Here is an 18,720-nt window from a genome sequence, read left to right on the forward strand (position 1 = left end):
CGAACACAAACGTGGAAGCACATATTGGTGATGAGCGGCTGCAGCACAGCAGTGGTGTTAGAAACCCGAGCAGAGACAGGCCGTTGTGATAGCAGCCAGTGTTTACGTTACATAACTCACAGCCACCAAGCCAGAGGCAATAATAGTTCTGTAGTACATAGGAGGAGGGTGATGAAGCCACTGGGGCTGGAGGAGAGGCCTGACCGGCAGCTGGTGTTAAGCTGGAAACAGAGCTGGAATGCAGTCAGAGTACAGTATGAAGCTGGATTTCACTGTTTCAGATGTTAGTTATGTCATTCTGGGATGATGGGCCATGTACTGCATATGACTTGAACTGCACAAGTCTTAAAGGTGGAACGGGTTTGTAACTGTTTGACTGTGTAATCCGACTGTCGGAATAAAATCTTGAAGATTGATGTTTCATGTGCCAATTTGAACCATTTCAAACTGTCCTCGTTTTAAAACGGTTGTGGGAAAAGGACAGCAATATGGGATAAAATGGGAGTGTACGTGTTGTAACTTGTAAATACAGTTAGATTCAGAGTTCATAAATACAGCTTGTTGGCCTATTCCAATCATTCCAGCATACCCGTTGATTGAAACTGGAATCCTGCACTGTGGCGGGAATTCACTGACTCAGACGAACTGAGAGGGTGAGAAAAAGACATGGAAAGTAAAGAAGGGGAGGTTGTGTGTAGGGACACAAAGTGAGTGACAGCTGAGGAGAGGGGAGGAAGGAGAGAGACAGGCTGAAGTGGTCAGGCTGATTGACAGGGTGGAAACGGTGGAATATTAACAGTACTGTATGACAGTGAAGGGAGGGGGCGACAGGGACTGAGGGGGCAGGGTTGAAATACCTCGTAGCTGGTTTACGCATGTTTGCCAGCATAACAGATGAGAGGCGGAGGGAGGGAGTATTGGCACAAGAATAGGAAAAGAGAGAGAGAGTTTAGTGTGTCTGTCCTGGGGAGATGCACACGGCCAATAACTAGGTCTCCAGTAAACATCTCTGAGCGTCCTCTATAAAGCTGCTGTGCTACTGCTTGGAACCACGGATCGAAGGCGCAAATATCAGCTTCAATTCTAGTTTGATTGTCTGTCCAGCAGCAGACAGTGAACATATCTCCAGCTTTGAATAGCACTATCAAAAGAGCACGTGATTAGATGCTGACAAGAGCCGAGACAAACTGAACAAAGATCATCCAACTGAACCGAGAATGACAGTGAGTATTGTACATGATTCCTGTCAGTTTAAATGTGGCACATAACTTTAGCTGCACCGTTGAATGACAGTCTTACAACTTGTCACACGTGGTGTAGAGAATAGGGATGTAATTCCAATAAAACACATAAATGCAGGTGTTTCATGTATGTGCAGACAGCTTTATGTATCCTATCTTTTGTGACTATATGGTAAGATGACATCCAGGTATTACATAAACGCACCCATCGCTATTTATTGCAAAAATTGCTCTGAGGCTCCAGATGCTTAATAAACAAGCTGCTGAGAGGCTTTTCAGGTTCCGATGTGGAACACTTACTGGACACTGGACGTTCACCATCGGAGCCCGAATTGAAATCTAACAGCACTTGTTGCTTTATGACACAGGCTACAAACCAAAAAGAGTTTGATTGATAGTCACCTCAGCCTACACGCTCCTGAAGCAACAAAACTGTGCACTGATTAATATAACAGAGCCAACGAGTCACTTGGCTAAGCTGTGACCTGGTTCAAAAAAACAATTCCCAGTGCATAATGAATTATGCTTGTTTACCTCTGGCATGTGTGGAATGAAAAGCAGCTGAAGAATATCATCATATGTCAACTACAACATAACAGCTCTGGGAATAAAACTTAGATGTGCATTTGGGAATTTAACTCTTAAACACCATCTACACTATATACATCAAATCGGATGTAGGCCTACAGGTTTTCCAGTGGAAACACGCTGGCTTTCTTAGCATGTAGGTCGTCACAAGTGCGGTGAGCAGGTGTCTTTTTAAGGGTCTAAAATGTTAGAAGGCGCAAACTGTTTCGACAGAGCAGAATCAAGCTTGCCACCAGACATCTTATCTGTGCTATGCAGCTCTCTAAATCTGCTTAAAGCCTTATGCTGCTCATTCAATCAATTTGTGTGTTTCAAAGTACAGTACTGTGAAAAAGTCCTGAGCCACAACTTATTTGTTTTTGTTAAATTTTGCCTCCAATGAACCAGACTTTTTTTTGTAAGATTTTAAAGCGGTCTTGAGAAGTAGTTTTTCAGGCTTTCTGAAGGTTCTTCAACGGTTTTCTGTGGACGTTGGCTGCTTTTTCCATCGTTTTCTGTCTGGTCCTTGTACCTGACCATTTTCCGAAGAAATTTTTTTTTTTTATGGAACACTAACCTTTCATTCAAACATGAAAAGGCGCCTAACTCAAGGGATAAACCGGTGCTCTGTCCACACATAAAAGACAACAAAATCAAAGAAACACATTTTCCTGGCAACAAATGGAGAAATGAGCTGAAGATTTTTGCAAATTGCTGTAAACCATGACATAAACCTGTTTTGTGGAAAGCCTTCAGTGTCATATAGAAGCATCTGATCTTTTGATCTGGACAATTTCAGTGAAGATCCCAACTGGCTCATTACTCCTCATCCCGAAGTACTGATTAATATTACCACAACAACCAAATCTTACGACTGACTGCAAGGACACAACATGCGCGATTATATAAAAACAAAATGCGCTGCCTGTTTACACAAGGTCACAAGTAAAGATATATTATCCCCTTGTGATTGCTTCATTTTTTTTGTGTTGGGCTGCGTGTCTTCGTTGTTCACACCCTTCAGAGTTCGCTGCTGCTTGGACTCAGAGACTGACTGACAGTGCCAAATGTTCAGATAGTCATGATAACACGGCTGGAATTAACCCCATCTACTAAAAAGATTTGTGAGGATCAAACCAGATCAGCTGAAAATGACAATATGTTCCACTAATTTCCTGCCAAGTGCTTGCTCGGAGACATCCTAACAAGCACGTGCATGCACATAAATGAAGAAGGTTAATGAGATTTGTGGCGTCCAGGCCTCGTCATGTTGCAGGTTCAGAATGTGCAGCGTCAGATGCACACTTCATTTTTCGTAGTTACTTATCATCACCTGTTGGCCAAGCTGTGGATCTTGTTTCTCTTGATGCCACAGAACTAATCAGGCATCATGCAATGACACAGAATATGGAGTATGATACAAAATATTTGTGTCTGTTTGCTTGTATCCAGGCTGCAGCAGCTCAAGAACTTGACGAGCTATGTTTCCTGTCGGCGCAGTCCATGCCCAGTCTGAAGGTATCCCAACACTTTCAGATGGTAAAGCTTTTAGGAGAGGGATCGTACGGAAAGGTCATGCTGGCTGTGCACAGAAAGAGAGGTTAGTGCATATTCAAAGTTAACACTTAGTAAAGTACAAAGGTAAAGTTGTGAAATTTTGTAAATTGTACAGTCCTGTGCAAACATTTTGTACCACCTCTCGTTTCTTCATATATTGCCAGAAAAACAGGAAATAAGTGCAGCAACTTATCAAAACGTGCAAACATAAATGGAAAGACAAAACACACAGTTTGTGCAATTCTAACAAGCGTTGGGTCAACAGTTGATCTGAGCATCTTTATTCTTCAACACAGCCTGAACCCTCTTAGATAAGCTTTTCAGTCATTTTTTAAAGTAGTCTTCAGGAATAGTTCTCCAGGCTTCTTGAAGCTCATTTCAAAGCTCTTCTTTGGATGTTAGCTGCCTTTTGTTCTGTTCTCAGTTAAGATGATCCCACACTGCTTCAATAATGTCCAGGTTCTGGGGAGGATTCATCCCTCCATGAGAGTTGTTGCCTCTGGTTTTCAGTCCACTTCTTGTGTCATTTGGCATAGCTCAGCCTTTTCTCCCTGTTTCCTTTCATTAAAAAAGGCTTCTTGACAGCCACCCTTCATGGAGACCATTTCTGATGAGGCTTCAGTGAACAGTAGATGGATCAACTGAAGGTCCAGATGCATCTCTCAGGTCCTGTGCCAGGATTTTTTCCTCTTTCTTGAGGACATCTCTTTATGATACTGTTCATCTGCTGTCGATAGTTTTTTATTTTGTCCTCCACTTGTCCAGTTTCCTCGACACACTGCACACCATGCTGAGATATGCCGTTTTTTTTTAGCTAATGTTTCTTTTGGAATCATCTCGTTGATGCAATAATAGTATTTTCTCTTTTTCTATACTAAAAACATGAAGACACGAGGGAGGCTCGAGATCTTTGCACAGGTCTGTGTCTTACAAAGAGGCTAAACATTGTGTGTGGTCAGCGCTGCCATAACATGAGGACAGATCGCTGTCTTGATAGTGTTCACTTAACCTTTTGCACTTCTGTCGCTGTAATGAAGTGCTTTGGTACATTCTCTGAGATAGAGTTGCTGCAGCGGCAGTGAAGCCGTGAAACAGAGTCGTCCCAAAGGGGAAGTTATATTTGTTCGCAGTGTCAGTGATGAACAACACTCACAGTCCATCAACGATGACAGGTTTTAAATTGTGTGCCGTTTAAATCTGCTTCATTCCCACCAGGAACTCCAATGGCTCTGAAGTTCTTCCCTCGGCAGTCCACGTCACTCACCTCTTTCCTGCGTGAATACAATCTCTCCCTTTCTTACTGCACACATCCCTCTCTGACACGGGCCCTTGGCATCTTCTTCTCCACGCCGTCCTACTATGTCTTTGCCCAGCAAGCTGGTCTCTATGGTGATCTCTACAGTGTCATTGTGTCAGAGGTCAGTTTGGCTGATGTGTGGCATGAATCATGCTTTTTATGGGCTGCAGCCGGGCTTCTCAGAGGCGACATGTATATCCCACTAATCTGCAATAGGAAACATTTGAAACATCTTTTGTGGCAAAAATAACTTCACAAAACTACACAATATATTTGACAATAATCCAGGCAGTGAGGATTGTTGACTGAAATCTGCATGACAGACATATTCAGTGCTGCAACTGTCCAGAAAGCTTATCATAGATGTCCACGCTTCGGCTCTCTCAGAGGGAATTGAACTGCTGATCCAGATATTTTGAGTTCTCTTTACTGCCAGCAAAAACTTGAGACGTGCTTGATAGCTGCTCTCAGTTCACCTACTTCTGTGTTTGTGTTTCTGCCAGTAACACAACCGAGTACTGATAAGAAGAAGGGCAACCTGCTTTAATTTAATGGAGAGATAGCACTTGAAGTGAAGCAGGGATTTCCAAAAGCGTCACCATCAACTACAATGACGCAGATTCTGTTGACTTTATGCCAGTACTAAAGTGCTTCATGTTATTTTCATTTCTGGGCTATTCTTAGTCAATTCAGGAAGACTTTTCAAAATTTCCCACCATCAGATTTTTTCACTGGTGAAAGGTGTCTATAAACTGCGATATCCCAAGAATCAGAGCCATATGTAGCATTTTTACGAAGTTTCAGCCACTTTAGAGAGTGGCTCAGATTTGAGCTTTTACCCGAGATGATCAGAGACGTTTCGTGGTCACAGTGAGGTATACATGTTTGTTTTTGGGGGACAGATATGTAGTTAATCTAAAAGGCTCTGTGTCGTGACTTTTATCAGATACAGGAATTCCTAATGGGTCAAAATATATACAGCCAAAAGTTTTTATTTGTTTATTAAAAGATTTTTAAAAAAAACTATTAAAGATGTCCAGCTGATACTATTTTATTTTTAGCTTTTTTTCCAGTATGTGCAGAAACTGGCATTTAAAGATGGATCCAGGGCGAAAAAGCCAAATTCGGCATATTTTAGATTAAAGAAGTTAAAAAAAAAGAAGATGCACGTGGGACAAATAAAAATCTACATGTCTGTACAGAACCACATCAGGTGTAGAAATGCATTAAAATGCATACTTTGAAAAGATATGACTGAATTAATTAAAAATGTTATTTTGTAGCTAAAATAATATCTTATTAAACCCCAAATTGCGCGTGAATTCATTCCAATTATCATTGTTCATTTTCAAGATAAACCTTTTGTCTTTAACAACGTGTTGAAGTTGCCATGTTAGAAGACTAATGAATACAACTACATTTAATTACATCACATTTCTTTTTCATGACAAAAGTTTTGTAATTGAATGGAAATTATAATATGAAATTAATCGTTTGCTAATTAGATAAATATTTAAATATTTCTCATTGTTACAGAACAGTTTTCGCCTGATTTAACCTCCTGCAGCATTTAAACTACACAAATACCGACAACTGTTTGTTTCAAAATAAGAGAAGTCTTTAACACTTTTTGAGGTTTGAATTTTCAAGACAAACCTGAAGAAAAAAACCACCTCTGACTTTTAACAGTGTTTTGACAAACTGTCCTGATGAAATGTGTCTACATGGACTAAATGTCCATCTGTCCCCATAGTCAAAATGTTGAGTAAAAGATATTTTACCAAACAAAAAACAGCCTTTGGGATTTCCCCACCATCGCTTTCACCAGAACCAAACAAAAGAAAAGAAAAACTGAGATGACATGACCCTCTTTCTCCTGTTCCTCACTGTCTGTCTGTTTGTTTTAGGTCGGCATCGATGAAGACTGTGTGCAGAGAGTGATGTCCCAGCTGAGTGGTGCCGTCACACACCTCCACTCGCTGGGCTTCGTCCACCGCGACATCAAACCTGAGAACATCTTCCTGTGTGACAGTTCCTGCCGCTGGGTCAAACTGGGTGATTTTGGCCTCACCCGGGCCATCGGCTCCACCGTTCGAGCTGTGTGGTATGAGTCGCCTTTCTGCACACCGGAGGTGGAAGCTGCCAAAGAGGCTGAGAAAGAGGTGGAGAGGAGGCAGAGAGAGGGGATTGAGGAGGAGGTGGAGGACATCTGGATAACAGTGGAGCCCTGTATTGACAGCTGGGCCCTTGGTGTGCTCATCTACTGCCTTCTAACTGGCTGCTTCCCCTGGGAGGAGAGCACTCATGACGACCGTGGCTACCGTAGATACAAGGAGTGGTTTGGCTGTGAGGCTGAAAAGAGAGAAGTTGAGAGGAGGGATGAGGAGGACATTGATGGTTACAGAGTCATGGAGCAAAAACAAAGAGACAACCCTCCTCCCTCACAGTTTGGGGGCCTCAGCCCACTTGTGATGACTCTTTTAAAGGAGCTGCTCCACCCTGAGCCCAAGCTCAGAGGAAGCCCAGAGGAGATCCTGAGCTACCTGGGAGGGCCATGGCTCATGAAGACAGTAAGAGAGGAGAAGAAGAAAGCCGAGGAGGCTGAGAAGGAAGCCAGAAAAATAAGAGAAAGAGGAGGAGTAGAAGCAGAGCTGCTGAGGGAAGGAAGAGGAGAGAGATGAACTTAGTCTTTTTCAGTTTCAAGACTGTTTCTTTGAATATGTTGACATTATGTTGCTGTATGATTATAGATATGACTCCAGTCCAAGTGTACATTGTGCTGCATTTTTCATATATTTGTAAATATCCTCAATCAAGTTACCGCTGTCATCATTGTACATATTTCTGTGTTCCTGTTAGTGTGTTATGATGTATTGATTATACCAGAATTTGATGGCCGAGTTGAAAAATGTTTATAAAATCCACATTGAGATTGTTTTAATAGAATAACCCTGTTCTTTGTCATGATGGTGTCATGATGTTATGTACAGAAAAATATCACCATCACCAAACCATTGTAATACTGTATTAAATGTAAATAAAAACAGATTGCATTCAAACACTGGGTCGAGTTGAAAATCATACAATACATCATATCCACTGCTGAGACAAAATCCTCTTGAAATGCATTTTTTAGAAAATGATGTGCTCATTTTGAATTTGATGGCAACTCCACTCATCAGAAAAGTTGGGAGTTCACAACAGATTAGAAAAGTTTGCTCCACAAAAAAAATAAAACACAGTGGAACATCTCACAAGTTACTGGATTAATAGATCGGCAAAATGACTTGGTATAGAAATTAGAGATGCTCAATCTTAACAAATAAAAATGAAAGATTTTCTACTGTGTGTAAGAGTGCATGGGTTTGTATTTTGCAACATTAAATTGCAAAGAATTTAAGGATGGAGAATTGCAATGCACATGATATCATTAAGATATTCAGAGAATCGAGACAAATCTCTGTACACAAAAGAATGAAATGCTTTATTGTGAGATAACTAATCCTTTACCCACCACCTCTGTTCTCATTTTAAACCCACATGTGTACCTCAAATGTAAACTCACAACCTTGCATTTTTTCATGAATATCAAATTCTTTCAAATATTTGCAGCCAACATAAAAGAATCCCTCTTAAGCAACTCTAAAGAGCGCATCCAAGTGACATCTTGGATGCGCTGCAGCAACAGGTGCTGCAGAACAGTACGGACACATCTAAAATTGGACTGAACAATACAACCTGATAGAATTACCAGTATGATCTTCTTCCAAGTGTGTGGTGTGTTGTAAGCTCCGAGCATACTATCATCAGCAGAACAGACATGTTATTCATATAACCGATTGAAGAACATAAATTTTATACAGTCCTTGGTACCGTCTGTGGTGCATGGCTGATCGACATGCTGACAGTAAATAAACCTTATGTGGATGGTTGACCTCCATATTTTTTGTGGGCTGAGTTGTCATCTGTCAAAGTGAACTGTTTCTGGAAGACAAATCACATGCACTCCTGCACTCCGGTCTTTTATCAGTTCCCAGAGTCAGAACCAGACATGGAGAAGCTGCATTCAGCTTCTATGCTCCACATGTCTGGAACAAACTCCCAGAAAGCCTCAGATCAGCTGAAACACTCAGTGTATATAAGTCCAGGTTGAAGACACACCTATTTTCATCTGCATTTGAATAAAGCTCCAAATCTGAAGCTTGAGTTTCAAAACTTAATCACATTTTAACTACTGATTTTATCTATTGTTCTTATTTCTTTCTTTTTTGTTTAAAATTTAAATCGTGCTTTTTATTTCTACTGTTTTAATGTATCTGTAAATCACTTTGAATCACCTTGTTGTTGAATTGTGCTATACAAATAAACTTGCCTTGCCTTGCCTTGCCTTGCAACCTCCATTTATGTTGCAACCTCTGAGTCATGCTTGATGTTAACTCTCTCTGCCGCTGTTTAAGCGACCTTGGGTACCCTGAAAGGTGCTATATAAGTCCAAGTTATTATTATTATTACTGTTGATGCAAAGCCGGCACTACGCAAACTTGTAAAATCTCAGCTCTGCACCACATTAAACTTATCTTTAGATTGAACTAAATTAGATTTAGTCTTCCAATTTGCAAAGCAGGCAACAGCATAGTATTCAGTTTGGAGTGAGTCCCTGTTGGTAGCACCTGCTAATGTGCAGTGTGAGAGTGTGTGTATGCCAGTAGGATCTTTGCTAACCCCTGTGCTGAGGGCCACTCCAGATGGATTTATAAATAGACCCCAAGCCCATCCATTTGCACAAAATGCACATCATCACCTCCCCCTGACAATCTGCACTCCACAGGCCTCCAAATGCAAAAGTCAAGCTGCCCCGGCACCCTAAGGCCTACAACAGCACAATCTAATGAAACCCTCTGACCCACGATGCCCATTAATTCCTTTCTTCTCTGTTCTCGTTCCATCTCCAGCCCTTGTGTAGATAACTTTTCTCGTGCCATGCACCTCAGACATTATCTTTTCCGTTCATCTTTGCTCCACTGTTCAGATCGGCACTCCCTCTCATTCCTTCACGCTCCGGACCTTCTTCTTCTCGGGTGACAGCTAATGTAAATCAAAAGCTGCTTCAGTATCAGTAGCTCATGTTACGGCCTGTTTACATTAAAACGTCCTCTTTTGTAACTGCCATATGTGAGTTTCTAGGAAACGGTTCATCTGACCCATGTGACACTCAGCTGGGGAATAAAGGAGGACCACAGTCTGACAAATGGAAACACATGGTGCAGACCAGAGAGGCATCAGAGCGCCAACACAAAGATGCTGATCGAGGTGCAAATCTGCTGATCTTCATAACAACACATGGCATGATGAAAACAGGAGAAACATTACAAGGCAAACATGTGGATTGCCGGGCATCAATTAAAAGTGAAAAAACACAGAGACTTCAACTGACTCAGTATGCTGCTACCTGCTTTTTAACAGGTACAGAAATAAATTGCTGCCCTTCTCTCATTCCTATTGGGTTTTTAAAAATATTTTATTACTTGTTTTTTAAAGCCTAAATGGCCAAGGAATCTCTGAAATGTTTCCTAAATCATGAGTTTTCACTAAAGGTAATCTGGCTAACAGACCCAGCAGGCAAACTCAGTGTCTTCTTTTAAATCCCTTCTTGAAACTCATACATTGACCTAATGGCATTTTCATCTTACAATTGGTGTTTTTTATATATTTTTTTCACTATTATTGTTTGTTCCTGTATTATTAGTAAAGAACTTTGTCCTGTGATTTTGAAAGGTGCTCTATGAATAAAGGTTTTAGTATCAATAAAACCCCATGCTGGGAAGATTAAGCTAAACTCACTCATGTATGTTCTTTCAAGTCAAGAAAGATTAGAAATGTATGAAGATAAATGATACAGACACCAAATACGCTCATATATATACTTATGTAATGTCAGCAAGACTGATCTTACGCTGCCAATATTAAATAAAGTATATTTCAGCACAAAAAGTTGACACTTTCTAACTTTAAAGTGTCCTGTGATGTTCAGACTAAAGTATTGCTATCTTATCTTCATAAAAGCTCATAATCTTTTAAAACAGCAAGACAGATGATACGGAGAAAACAAGATGTTTAAAAGATTTATAGCGATATCTAATAAACAAAGTCACCTGCTGTGAGAGGGATACACAAAAAGAGATACTGACACCAGAGCGGGATGGATATATCACAGTGGAACAAATTAAGAATTTATAAACCCAAATGCATGAAATACATCTTCTAAAAGAAGCCAACCACTTGAGCTGTCAAGGCCTAAAATTTCCTCTGCACCCCCCAACTTTCTCTGTCACAGCCTGCTCGAGATGTTCAGCTACTTTACTTGGGTAAACTAGACTGCGGGGGCGGAGCCAAAATGTCAGCGAGAACGCTGAATTATCACATTTCCACAGCAAAAGGCAGAGATTAATCTAGTTTGTATTATGTTGAGGGCCACAATGTGCTGATGGGAGAGCTCAGTTTCTGTCCTGTCGGCCTTTTTATAGGCACTGGAAACTCAGCAGTGCATGAAAAATCAGAAATGCAGGGACTGCAGCAGAGAAGATGAGCCATGGAGTGTGTTGGAGTGAAAATGAGGTCGGTAGGGGTGTTTGCAGAGCTGGCATGCGTCATGCAATACCATCCAAGTAATAAACAAGTGAAAAGATTATCGTGTGTTTATTATCTGGCATGCTTACTAGCTTCCTGGCTGTCACACCACCTGACCCCCTTCCTCCAGTCTTGTCTCCCCTCTCGTTCTTTATCTCCACCCATCTCAGCTCATCTTTCTCCTCACGCAGGAGCAGCATGAACAGCATCCCTTTTGGCACCGCTGCTCCTCTCTTTTGCTTACGCTGCCACCATCTGTCAGACTGTCATCAATCAGTCGACCTTGTTAAAGCCCCCCCACCCCATGGACACTCTCCCTTGAGTCCATGTACCCCCGATATGTCAAGGGGATAATAAGTGTGTCCCCCTTGAGCTGAGCTGACCAGCCCCACCAGGAGAGCCAGTGAGAGTAATGTTGTCTGTAACTTCATAGGTATGTAAGGCAATATTTATATTAGTTATGTCTATGGATGCCAATGCAGTGTCAGATTTCCCTTCACAGCAGCTATAACGGTCCCAATGAAAAGCTTTTCAACACAACAGATCTTAGAGACAAAGGGTCAGGAACTGTGGCCTTGATACTCACTTTCATCTTTGTCCAGATAGCCAGCACAGAACAGAACAGCTTGTGTAAAAACACAGAAAAGCTACAGATTTATTCTAAATGTTTCTGCTACAACAGTTTTTTGTAACATTTTGTAAGTAAATGTTCCACATCTAGCTGTAGTCAAAACTCAAGAGGCCTGAGTTGGGGACAGAGAACCGTATTACGGCTTATCATGGATCAGAAACTGTTGTGGGATCTACATGGTGCAATCTTCCCTCAGACTGACAAACCCACTTATAGGAATGAATAAAGATGCTATGAATTATATTGTTGTGACTGGAATCAGTAAATATAGCCATGACCTTCTTCATCCCTTTTCTGAAGCTTTTTGTCTGATCTCTGATCTTAGATTGACATTTTTCAAAATCCAAATAGGCTGAGCAAGCTCTGTTCCTGTAGCAATGAAGTAAACCTGGGCTGCAACTACTTGGTTATTTTCTCCACAAGTTACTAGTTTATGTTCAATCAATTGATTGATAACACTACATCACATAACTAAAAACACAAGAGCCCAATGTGACAAGTTTTTTTAGGGACGTATATCAAATTGTCAGAATGGAGTTGCTCAAACAAGATAAAGTTTAGCGTTTAGTGCTTACTAATATGCTTCAAATAATTAAGTTTTGCAGCTAAAGTAAATAAGATTAACTGTGCTGCATTGTGCGACCATCAAATTTGGTCTAATTCATATAAAAATGCAGCCTAACAGCAAAGCAAAGCAGATCTTAACCCAGCTGACTGTAATGACCGGTCCTTAAATGCAGTGACTGTGTTTCCAGATGCACTCCTGACCTAGGTTATGGTTTGATTTATGAAAACATCATGTTCTGCGTCAAAAACCTGAAAAAAGGTCTCGTCGTTGTTAGAAAAATAAAGATCAGACCTACGGTAAATATTCCCACAGAAACCAGCGTATAATGGGCCTGTTTATGAACATTTCCTGCTGGTAAAGATCAAATCTACACACTGAGACACTTGAATAAACTGATGCTCACAGTATTCAAGGATATGGTTAACACGCTTTGTCATGCTCCGTGTAAAAATCCCATTTTAAATTCATCAAAGTATCAAAACAGTGATATTAAAGTGCACTAAGTATCTCTGATTGGTCTCTGCAGACAGAGGAGCGTCTACTAAGCCAGAGGATTCATTTCTATGTGCATTGCTCCACCTGCTGTTTGTACCATGCTATACAAAAGGCAAATGTGAGGCCCAGCATTGATGGTTTAGGTTCCTGACGTTAATCTGGGTCTTTTTTATTGCATAACTGACTGTTTTAAACTCATCTTTGTAAAGAAAAAAGCAACACGAGGAAAGTGTAACCTTATTTTTGGTCATTTATGTCTCTTTTAGCCTTATATGCATATGTATTTTATAAATCTGATGTCTGCCCTGATGCGCCTGCACTTCTTTAGTCTAACTGAGAGTTTTTGCTTTTCTTGTTTTTGTGGTGATGAGACGCTCAAGAAGGACAGCCCAGGATATCAGTGTAAATACAGAGGTTAGGGTTGCAAAGAGCCCATGTTTGGGCATTTGTCACCCAAACATCCCGAGTTCAATTGGCATCAGGAAAATTAGCTCAAACACACGGACACAGCTATGAAAAACTCTTCAGTTACAGGGGGAGCGCAGAGTCCTGGAAACTTTGTCGCTCCCACAGAATTACATGAGTTTCAAAGAGAAGGTTAGTCACAGCGAATAATATTTAGTTTCTTTTTATTTCACTACACTTTGTGAGCAGTAAACCAACTGATTATACAGGATGCTTTTCAAAGCATGGTCAAAAATGGTATAAGAGCTGGAAAGAAAGAATAACCCCAACAAGCTATTGCTGAGTTACAAAGCTCCAATAGACTGGAGCGGGAAAATGGTGAAAAACATGAAAAGTGTGATGGGAAGGAGGAGGGGGGAGGAGGGGCAGGAGGAAGAGGAGGGTGCAGGAGATGGAAGGAGGGGAAAGAAGAGAAGACAAAAGATTCATTTAACTAAAGCAGTTGTGGACGACAGCAAAAGTTGTGAGTACGAGTTGATTATTTTTCACCTGATTTTTTGCACATTCTGTAGGTGATACACACAGGAACACATGCACATGAAGATAACTTACAACCAAAGATACTGACTGAAGGATATCTCCGACTGATCAGATGTACAGGCGAGATTTACGAGAACGTTTGGCCGATTCCACTTCTGAACAGACATGTTAGTGATGTAATGTGTGGTTAGCTGCACTGTTAAGCAAGTACAAGCAGAGGAAGACATGGCACTCCTAAAACAAATCAAAGCAGACATGCACCAGCTAAACAGGACAATGCTCGGGTTTCAGATGAGTAATTGCAAATTATGACTCTGGAATTAGCGCTAGTGAAAACTGGACTAGGAAAAAAAGACTCCACGCTCAGATTGGTTAGTGGTGATTGTATAGTTGGAAAGCAGTGACATGTTCTCTGAAAAGAAAGCTGGGAAAGAATGTGCGACTGCAGGAGAGGAGGGGTGGAGGGGCGCTCAAACGGGGCACAAAAAACAAATTCTTTTGAGAGGACTCACATTTTGGACTCCAAAGTTACTCTGACACATCACAAGAGGAATGATGCAGGGCGGGAGATGAGGGAGGGAAGGAAGAAAGAAATCAAGGAGTGAGGCAAAGAAGAAAAACATTTCCAGAGGTGAGGTGTTTTCTTTAGTTGCTCCACTGCTACTTTATCAAGCTGTTTACAAGCTGTCCAATAAATACTAGATCAAATAAATGTAGGAAAATGACATCAGGCACTCTTTTATAGCGATGATAACTTCCCTAAACATGGCACTCTGCAGCACATCTGTGTTCTTAGCTGAAGCAAAACTTTAAGGAAAACATTACAGTGACCAGGAATGTGGGGAGCATTTACATGCAAGGTGATTAAAGGAAACATAAACAGCATAGTGAGGATATTGAGCAGTTCCACTCTGTGAAATCATCCTGACTCTTTTCCTCTTCCTCCAGCTCGTAAAGTTCACCTCTTACAAGTTGAAGGAATGGGCAGCCTCCTAGTGGTCCTGCTCCTCTGCAGTTTCTACGGTAACGCTGCCAAACAGAACACACAAATCATCCTGTTTAATTACGGTTGAGTGGCTGCGTGTTTGTTTTTATGCTGCGAAACACTTCCCTCATGTGGTTTCTGTTCCACAGCGCTCGCAGCTGTAGCCCGAGCCCAGCAGACCGGTAACGCTCTTTTCCTCATAAGTCACACTTTTGATCAGGACGGGTGACATCTGTAAGGCTGTGAACCGCTGGCATGGGTCAGCAGTAGGATGTTTTCCCAGTCTAATCCTGTTTTCTTTCCTTGTTTCTAGAGAGCACTGAGGCACCTGGAGACTCCCTTTTACCAGCCAGTGAGTAACTTCCTGGTGGGAGATGGCCTCTGACGTCCCCTTTTAAAGTTTCAGCGTGCCACCATTTCGTCATTTATACAGCTCAAACTTTTATCTGCTGTCTCCGCAGGCTGTCGGGAGGAGATGTATCCCTGCACCAGGATGTACTCAGTTCACAGGCCCATCAAGAGATGTCTCGGCAATCTTTGTCTCTACAGGTGATCTGAAAACTCTTAGGAAAATGCTCTTTTATTCGGTCACCAAAATCATTTTTCTGAGTTAAGATGAAAAAAAGTTCAAAAGTTCTTGAAGTCGATGTTTCTTTTTGTTGTAAACTGCAACGTGAGCTAGTGCAAGAGGTAAGCGCAAACTAAGAGAATCCCTTTAAACAAAGGAGACAAACTGGTCACTACTTTTCATTTCATTGTCAAGGACCTCAGGGTAGGAAAAGTAAGTGACCCTTTGCTTCAGCAGGTGTGACCCCTTTCAGCAGCAGTAACTATAACTAGCTGCTGACCAGTCCCGCACATCTGCATGGAATAATTGCATCCCACATCTCTGCACAGAGCAGCTTTAATTCTGGGATCTTGGTGGGTTTCCAAACATTAACTTCTCATTCAGGTCTTCTCACAGCATTTCTTCTGGATTAAGGACAGAGCTTTGAGTTGGGCTTTTAACAGCATTTTGTTGATTTGCTGCACGAGTCCCTTTCTCTTGAGATTCAGCTCACCAATACTTGTCTTATAGTTTTCCTTTGGAATTTGCTGGTATAATTCAGAATTCCTAGCTCCATCTTGATGCCTTGATGTCCTGATCCATACACAGCAAAACAAGCCTTAACCATGATAGCACCACCGCCATGTTTGATAGCTGGGATAATGCGCGTCATTTAAAGGGATAGTTCGCCCCTTTTGACATGAAGCTGTATGACATCCCATATTAGCAATATCATTTATGAACATTGACTTACCCCCTGCTGCGTCCTGTGAGCCGAGTTCCAGCTGAGTTTTGGCGTTGACAAAGGTAGTCCGGCTAGTTGGCTGGGGCCACAAAAATAAAGCGTTTTGCTTCTCAAAACAATATGCTTTCAAAAGAGTAGCCTAATACATTTGCATCACAAAATCGTTGTCCAGGAAAAAGTCAGACCTCACAATCGCTTGGCACTATTTTCTCTCCCTTCGTATCACTGCATGCTGTGTAAACTGTGCAGACCGAAGTGCAGACCGAGCAGTAAACACCGTAACAGGTGCGGCTGTCGGCAGGTGGCTGCACGCAGTGATACGAAGGGAAAGAAAATAATGCCAAGCGAAGTGAGGTCTGACTTTTTCTGTTGAACGATTTCGTGATGCAAATGTATTACCCTTTTCAACGCATATTGTTTTGTGAAGCAAAACGCTTTATTTTTGTGGCCCCAGCCAACTAGCCGGACTACCTTCGTCAACGCCAAAACTCAGCTGGAACTCGGCTCACAGGACGCAGCAGGGGTAAGTCAAATTTAATAAAGATATTGCTAATATGGGATGTCATACAGCTTCATGTCAAAAGAGGCGAACTATCCCTTTAAACCAACAAGTCTCAGCTGTTCTTTTAATAAAACACTGATTGAAAACACCCAACTTTATATCTACTTTGAAATTGGCCTCTAACGCTACAGGCTCACGTACGACCCTAATTCCAAAAAAGTTGGGACGCCGTATAACATGTAATTAAAAAAAGGATGCAATGATTTGCACATACCACAAACCAATACTTTATTCACTTCAGAACATATGAAACATTTCACTAATTCATGGCAGGAACACATGTCAAAAGAGTTGGGACAGGGCCGTGTTTACCACTTTGGAGCATCCCCTTTTCTTTTAACAACATCTGTAAACATCTGGGAACTGAGGAGACCAGCTGCTGGACCTTTGGGAGGGGAAAGTTGTCCCATTCTTGTCTGATACAGGATTGTAGCTGCCCAATCGTCCTGGGTCCTCATTGTTGTATTTTGTGTTTCATTATTCCTCAGATGTTTTCAGATTGTGAAATTTCGTCATTGCAATTTTAAGTGAAGCAACGTTATTCTGAGATTGCTCCACAATTTGTCAGCAGTCTGTTGCAGATTGCTGAACCTCATCTTCTGAGAGCCTGTTTCTCTAAAGTGCTCTTTTTAAAAGAAAAAACTTAATCGGTGATACTAACAAAATAATGTGAGTTGCAACACGTTCTTCGGCCGTTTCTTTGTAGTGCCACTTCCTTTTCCAGACTTTAGTTTCCCCCGTCCCACGTTTTCGCTGCAATCAAACTCAAGACGAGCTGATATTTTTCGTGAAATAGTGAAAAATGTCTCACTTTCAGAGCTCAATACATTTTCTGTTTTCTATTGTGAATAAGATACTTGCAGAATACAGAACTTACTTGGAGTTGTGCTTTTGCCATAGATGTGACATTTCTAATCATCAAGCGTAATGCATTTGTTTGTCTCTTTTGCTTATCTGGGTTCTCTTTATTCAGAAGACTTATGTGAACAACAGAAATGGTTTTTAGAACATATTCTTATGCAGTCCAAAGTCAACAAGCGCCGCTTTACACACAACTGGATTTCCTCTAAACTCATTACGTAAGGTACTACTGACGAAGGTCCGTTTTACGAGATTTAAATAAAAAAATGAATAAATAAAGTGCTCACAGCTGTCAGGCTGACTCCCTACTGCTCTTACGCAATACTCTAAATGTTGTGCGTTTCATCCTGTCGCTGACACAGCCTTCCTCGTGTCTACGTGATAAACAATGAGATCTGTATGAGGACAGTCTGCCCACAGGATGAGTATCTCAAAGGTGAGACACTCTTCATGTAAAAACACGCACTCTGATATAGAGCTACAGAATATATCATGTTTGAGGAACTGTCTGTCTTTTGCACCCAACAGCTGAACTGTGCAGAGAGTTGTCCGGCTGGCCCAAACGTATCGAGAGGTCATCTACTAGGAAACGCTGTCGCAGTCGCCGTGGCAACCCCAAAACTTGGGCAAACAAGGTCTGATGTTGCCCAGAGCGGTGACGTGACAACTAGTGAGGATGATACCTTGGGGCGTCGTAACTCCATAAAACCAGGGGTCTGCACCTGAGGAGGGCGCGCTCTTTATTTCTCTTTCACACATACATACAAGTGCTGAGTCGTATCTGTGTTTATGTATTTGTCTTTTAATTGCGTGTGTGAATATCGTGCTGTTGGACACCGATCGTGTCTTCCTTGGTTTACGATCCATTTAAGGTACTGTAGTAACGGGCTCGTAGTAGCACTGAGTCATTTTATTGTAGAAAAAGGAAAAAGAAAAAAAAAAGAGCCACACTGTTGTGGATTGTAAGGTACTCATTGACAGTCCAATAATACGTGCACTATTGTAGCCATTAAAATAAAAGAGTTTATTTGTTAACGACCCTTCAAAGGCTTATTTTTCTTTTGCTCCGTTGATTTAAGAAAAAAAAAAGAA

General features: G+C 41.4%; 2 protein-coding genes across 2 annotated transcripts; both read left to right on the forward strand.

Annotated features, from left to right (window-relative positions):
- Window positions 1-890: 890 nt before the first annotated feature.
- Window positions 891-7,721, forward strand: sbk3 (SH3 domain binding kinase family, member 3). The gene is made up of 4 exons (XM_075465728.1): window positions 891-1,223; window positions 3,261-3,408; window positions 4,581-4,783; window positions 6,570-7,721. Exons 1-4 carry the CDS (start codon window positions 1,218-1,220, stop codon window positions 7,341-7,343), a joined length of 1,131 nt encoding a protein of 376 aa, XP_075321843.1. The 5' UTR covers window positions 891-1,217; the 3' UTR covers window positions 7,344-7,721.
- A 6,042-nt stretch (window positions 7,722-13,763) lies between these two features.
- Window positions 13,764-18,663, forward strand: mfap5 (microfibril associated protein 5). Its single transcript, XM_075466505.1, has 7 exons — window positions 13,764-13,911; window positions 14,877-14,951; window positions 15,063-15,095; window positions 15,227-15,265; window positions 15,375-15,462; window positions 17,991-18,064; window positions 18,157-18,663. Exons 1-7 carry the CDS (start codon window positions 13,764-13,766, stop codon window positions 18,267-18,269), a joined length of 570 nt encoding a protein of 189 aa, XP_075322620.1. The 3' UTR covers window positions 18,270-18,663.
- Window positions 18,664-18,720: the final 57 nt, after the last annotated feature.

This window comes from Odontesthes bonariensis, chromosome 5 (assembly GCF_027942865.1).
Source record: "Odontesthes bonariensis isolate fOdoBon6 chromosome 5, fOdoBon6.hap1, whole genome shotgun sequence".
NCBI lineage: Eukaryota > Metazoa > Chordata > Actinopteri > Atheriniformes > Atherinopsidae > Odontesthes > Odontesthes bonariensis.